Here is a 6,000-nt window from a genome sequence, read left to right as displayed (position 1 = left end):
CTGCCAGGAGAACAGCTCCGGGTCCAGGAGATGGGCGAGCTGAGGCGGAACGCGGACTGCTCGCAGAGGACGGGGATGAAAGCCGTCAGCGTGAGAGGGACTGCAGCCCTCGGGCGGCCAGGTCGCCTGGGGAAGGTCTGGCTCCCTGAAGCTCCGGGAGGGGTCGCCCGGCGTCGGAGGTCACCTTCACACCGCCCTGCGCTCAAACGGAGCCTAGATTCACACACGCAGCGGCAGGAGGAGAGGGCGTGTCAGAGCATGCACACACGCCCGGGCCACGCACGGCCGGGGCGGCGGGACCCCGCGTGTGTGCCGGGCAGCGAGGGGGCCGAGGCCGCCAGAGGGGACGCGCGGGCGCGGCGGGAGGGGCAGGGGCGGCCGGCGGCGCCGCCCTCCGCCCCCCCGGCCCCGGCCCCGGGCGCCGCCCGCAGGAGGCGGGCCGCACGCGAGTGCCCTCGGCTGCTCCGCCGCAGCCGTCTAGAGGGGGCCCTTGGTCGACTTCTTCTTCTTCGACTCCTCTCTGTGCTTCGGCTTCTTCCTCTTGCCGCCTTCTTTGAATCCTAAGGAGACAGGCTTGTGAGACGCTGCAGGCGGCAGTGCGTGGCTCTAAACATCCCCTCCCCGGCTGACACACCGCACGGCCAACGCCACCTGCTCCGTATCCGAGGCCCAACAGAAACACGAGCTGACTCAATGCCTGGCGATGAAAGCCTCTCACACCAGCACCCCGGGTCCCAGAGGCCGAGTGCCCGCCCGCCCGCCCGCCTGCCCGCCGGGAGCCCACGGCCCCACGCCCGGCCCCACAACCCACCCCAAAGCACCCAGGGGCTCCTCTGTAGGCAGAAGCCCAGCAGTGACCATGTCCCGCCTTCCTGCCTGCCCGAGGCTGGGGAGAAGGACAAGGGCCCAAACCACTCGCCTTCTGGAGTTCTACCTGGAGCCAGGCACCCAGGGCCGCTCTGCACAAACGGCTCAGGGCCTGTGGGCGCGTCCACACGGATGCAGGGGGCGGGGACGCTGAGTATGGGGGAGAAGAGACCACTGTGACGTCCTGCCCAGAACCAGACCAGGGCCACTGCGGACCCGTGAGCCAGCACACGTGGCCCCAAGCCTGAGAAGGCCCCCTAAGCGGCCCCGGGTTTCATATTACGCAGCAGGTGCATCTCAGAGCGAAACCACTGGGGCCCCAGCCTGTTCAAAGGCCCTGCACCCACTCGGGGACCCCTTCTCAGAACCAACACCCAGTGGGCAGGGTGCTCAGGGACCCCTTCTCAGAACCAACACCCGGTGGGCGGGGCGCTCAGGGACCCCCTTCTCTCAGAACCAACATCCAGTGGGCAACACCCGGGGACCCCTTCTCAGAGGACCAACACCCAGTGGGCGGGCCCACTCGGGGACCCCTTCTCTCAGAACCAAAACCTGGTGGGCAGGCCCACTCAGGGACCCCCTTCTCAGAACCAACACCTGGTGGGCAACACCCGGGGATCCCCTTCTCAGAACCAACACCCGGTGGGCAGGCCAGCTCAGGGACCCCTTCTCAGAATCAACGCCCAGGTGGGTGGGCCCACTCGGGTGTCAACAGGGCTGGTGTCAACCACAGTCTCCCACCTGCAGGCACCTGGGCGGGACCCGCGGCCAAGCGCGAGGCCACAGTCACTCTGCTTTTCCTGCCGAACCCTCCTCTCCCGAGACGCCCTGCAGCAGCCGCTGTCCTCCCCCTGCACGGGCCTGGCCTCCACTACCCACGGGCTGCATGGGCCTCGCTGTGGCCCCTGGTTCCACCTCCTGACCAGACGTCTAAACAAGCGCCTCGAGGCAGGTCCTACCAACCAGAGGGACCCCTTCCAGCCAGGAGACCCCCATCAAGTCCTGTGTGTCCAGGAAGCTGGACTCACGGCCATGTCCCCCACCACGTCCAGCCTGCGTGCCGTCAGGGCCAGGAGGTGGCAATTAGCCGGGGGAGGATGCCCGCAGGCCCACAAGAGGCACAGCAAGCCTGTCCCGAACTCACCCAGCCCTTCTGTCCGCCTCCATCTTTCACTCGACCACCCAGAAGGTTATCTGCCATCCCTGGGGCTCTGCGGACCTGGCTCAGGGCCCAGCACACCCAGCATCCGGCGGGCAGCCCTGGACCTGTTCCACGTTGAGGGGGCGCCAGGGGGGCTACAGGCACTGAGCTGCCAGCAGGAAGTTCCAGGAGAAGAAAGCAGCAGGCCCTGTCCTTTCAGGTCCCTGCCTTGCCCCAGGTGCAGAGTCAGCCCCACTGAGACGCCATCCCGACCCCGCAGGTGAGGGGCCACCTGTCCCTCCACCTTGTGGCCAGCTGTGGTCAGCCTGGCGACTTCCGGCCCTGAGAACCAAAGTGATCGCTGAGAACTGACGAACAACCCCAGCTATAGATGCCCGACGCCTGGCTCCAGACTCAGCCAGGTCCGGCCTGCACACAGCCGTGCCCTCAGACGTGATACAGAACCTTCTATGGGGACCGCAGTTCAAAGACCCCCCTGGGCCCCCCAAGATAACGGCGGGTCAAGAAGCTGAAATAGGACGGGACAGGGCCCGTGTGATCCCGGGCGGGAGCCCTCCACTGGAGGGGGGAGCGGGGCCAGGTCGGCACCCAGGACCCAGCGAGAGGGCCCCCGAGGGCAGGGGGCCCCAAGGCCGCGCGCGTGATCAGCACGAGGGTGGGGAGCGCGGTCAAGCGGCAGACGGAGGGCTCCCGGGGGCAGGCTGTGCCCGCAGGCTCTGCCGAGTCCACACGCACACGCGGTGCTGGGAGCCTGGCGCCCGTTTAATGTGGCCGCGCACGGCCGCCCCCACCCCCCCGTCAGGCCAGCACGCAGCAGCACAGGCGGCGTCTCGGTCCTCGGGGGCCCCGCGGCGGCCGCGGGGCGGGCTCGCGGTGCACACCTGCGCAGAAGGCGCCCGGCGCGTCCTCGTCCTCCCCCGCGGCGTGCGCCGCCGGCCGGGGCGGGGGCGCGGGCCGCGGCGGCCGCAGCGAGCGGGCGCTGGAGCTGGCGGGCTGGGCGGGCAGCGCGCTCTGGCCTCGTCGCAGGCACTCCTCCGCGAAGGCGTCCTCGTCGGCCACACCTGAAAGCAGAGGGCGAGACGCGCGTGAGCCGGGCCGGGGCCGCGTCCTCGCGCCTGCGCGGCCGGAGCTGAGCCTCGCGGAGAGAAAGGGGGGACCAGGCTGGGCCTCGCCGCGCCCCGGGCTCAAGGATCCCGAAAGCCCCCCGTTGGCCCCGGGGCAACGGCGGGGCCGTGCTGCACGGGCATCGCCCCGGGGAGAGGGCAGGGCCGGCCGTGGGCCCTGCCGCGATGGAGGCAGCAGACTCCCCGCGTCCCCCGCGCAGGCCGGAGCGCCGCTGGAGCTCTGAGCCGAGGACCCGCACACTCGGTCACTTGTCACACCAGACAAACGGCCGAGCGCGTGCCTCCGCGCTCAGGGGGTGTGTTTCTATCAGTCTTTTCGAAAAACGGGAGGAAGTTCTGCATGTGATGCGAACACCAGGGACACCAGAAGGAAACAAGTGGCAGCCGCGAGCGACTTCCGGCTTCCTTCTCTGCAGTCACAGCGCCCTAAGCGAGGGCACGCAGCCAGCAGCCCAGTAACGGCGGGAAATGGGGACCCCGGGTGCCCCCCAGGGGCAAGCCCCATGGGGTCATGCACGCCAGTGCCCCCTCAGCTGCCCCGCCCACCGCAGACCCCACTCCAGTCCCGCTGCCCCCGGGGGAGGACAAGATGACCGCTATGCTCCTGAGATGAAAGCCCTGCTCTGCCCTGGTAACCGGGCCCCAGGCCCCAGGCTCGGTGCTGGGCAGGGGCGCCGGGCCTCGCCTCTGTCCTCTCCAGACACGCCTCCTCCCCAAACCCCACACCTGCCGCGGCCAAGGAGTCCTCCTCCAGGAGCACAGGCGCTCACCCTCCAGGCGCAGCTGACTCTGGGGAGCCCAGACCCGGGGCCTGCGCCTCCAGGGCTCCTGAGCGGGCGCTGCGCCCTGCAAAGCCTCTGCCCGCCCTGCAGGCCTGGCAGGCGCCCTGGGGCGGGCCGCCACCAGCCTCATGGTCCCCTCCAGCAACACACATGCAGGCCTGGCAGCAGGGAGGGTCGCCTGGTGGTCAGCGTGGGGCCCTGGCCGATCTCACAGCAGACATCCACCCCGAGGGGCGCTGGCTGAGGAAGCAAGCCTGGCTGTGACCCTCACCCCCGGCCCCCTGCCTGCGCAGGGCTGTCTCACCACCCCCAAGGGGTCACCAGCACCACGGGGACACGGGCTGTGTGCGTGAACAGAGCGCCTCTGGGACACGACCGTCTGCGGGAGGAAAGTGCCTGAGTGCAGGGGCCCGAGGTGGAGCAGGGCTGGGAGCTCCCAGGGACCTAGGGGCTGTGGGGTCCAGCACACAGACACAGGCATGACCCCCAAATACACGGAGCACTCCGGGGGAGGGGGCCCCAGAGCCACAGCTAATATACGACCGTGACGGTGACGCGACCTCCAACCCGCAGGACGCAAGTGGGGAAGGTGGGCGGCCCAACCCTGCCGCTGAGGGTCGCCCCCAGGCCCACACTGGGCTCCCGTCCACCCGGCAGGAAGCAGCTGGCTGACCACTCCCGGGGGCTTCAACATGCTTTTGCGGGGACACCGCGCCGCCAGGTGGGGCCCAAGTGTCCAGGTGCTACACAGGCTCACTGTGGGCAGCCACGTGCCCACAACGGCCTGGATGTGGCAGGGTGGGCATCCTGGGGGTCGGCCTGCTGCCGGTACCCACCTCGGGTCACCTCAGAACCCCAGGGACCATCAGCTGTGCAGGAGAGGCGGGGCTCCCCCAGCCCCGTCCAGCTCAGGGAAACCCCCGGCGCGTCCGTGTGAGGGTGAGGCCAGCCCACCAGGCTGTGCGCGGGATGCCCCTCTGCTCTGGATGGGCTCCAGGGGCGCGAGCACACAGACAGGGGGGCCCCGTGGGAGCCGCAGAGCCCCTCCCGGCCCCAGCACCTCCTCAGTCCTCGGGGCTGCACCTGCCGTCTGTCTGGGCACGAAGCTCTCTGGAGACGCCAGGACCGCCGTGCGGGGCACACAGGATGCCCCCCATCCAGTGGTCAGGACGCCAGGCTTCCACTCCACTGCAGGGGAGAGGGTTCGGTCCCTGGTTAGGGAACTAAGATCCCGTGTGCCCCGTGGCATATAAATAAAATGAAAAACATGTTTAAGTTCGACAGCTGCTCTTATTTTACAAAAGCACACAGCACAGAGCGCACTCCAGGGCTCAGGGCCTGGCGATCCCCCCGAAGACTGGGGCCCACTGTGGGCCAAGGGGGGACCCTCCTGGGCCCCAGGGTCCTCTCGGCATGCAGACGGCCGTCTACCCCCGAACAGGGCGCACACGCACCCTCGAGGCTGGAACCAAGGGCAGCTCGTGCACTCTCGCGCGGAGTGGCCCCTCCCACACCCCCGGGCCACACCCAGCTCGGCGAGGGGCCCGTGCTGTGCTGTGCTGTGCTGACCCGGCGCCCCCCAGGCTCACAGCTGACTCCTGGCATCCTCCCACCTCCTGCCTGCCGCCATGAAGCCCTCTCTCTAACGAGCACCAGGCCACAGGGTCTTTGAACCGGGCATCATCCAGGGATGACGGAGGGGGCGTGGCCTCTGTGACCCGCTGATAAGCGGTGGTACCTGCATGGCTAGGCTCTTCACGTCGCATGAGCCAGCCCCCCGCAGCGTCAGGAGCCCAGAGGCCCTGGGTCTGGAGCAGCGTGATCACGTCGCTGACCCCACAAGGTTCCCCTAAAATCCCGCCTGTGTCATGCACCAGGAGAGAGTCCTCTGCAGGGTGGGGGGTGGGGCTTGAGAGAAAGAGAACTTGTCCCACTAGTCCCGCTGGGCACTTTCTGAAAGAGATCCTTCCATGTGTATCCACGCAAGCGCTCATTATGAACCCACTATTACATGCGGAGTAACACTGGGCATTAACAGGTTTACAAAACATGAGGCCACCATCCT

The 6,000-nt window shown here is 68.6% G+C and overlaps 1 protein-coding gene across 1 annotated transcript in view; it reads right to left on the bottom strand.

Annotated features, from left to right (window-relative positions):
• Positions 1-413: 413 nt before the first annotated feature.
• DNAJB6 (DnaJ heat shock protein family (Hsp40) member B6) overlaps positions 414-6,000 on the bottom strand; it is a 43,615-nt gene continuing 38,028 nt past the window's right edge. Inside the window, exons 9-10 of the mRNA XM_052639170.1 lie at positions 2,911-3,090; positions 414-560 (exon numbers count right to left, since the gene is read on the bottom strand). Of these exons, the coding sequence (XP_052495130.1) occupies positions 478-560; positions 2,911-3,090 (263 nt within the window). The 3' untranslated portion in view covers positions 414-477. The remainder of the gene's footprint in view (positions 561-2,910; positions 3,091-6,000) is intronic.

This window comes from Budorcas taxicolor, chromosome 4, assembly GCF_023091745.1.
Source record: "Budorcas taxicolor isolate Tak-1 chromosome 4, Takin1.1, whole genome shotgun sequence".
Lineage (NCBI taxonomy): Eukaryota > Metazoa > Chordata > Mammalia > Artiodactyla > Bovidae > Budorcas > Budorcas taxicolor.
This window is presented reverse-complemented; position numbering and strand designations above follow the sequence as displayed.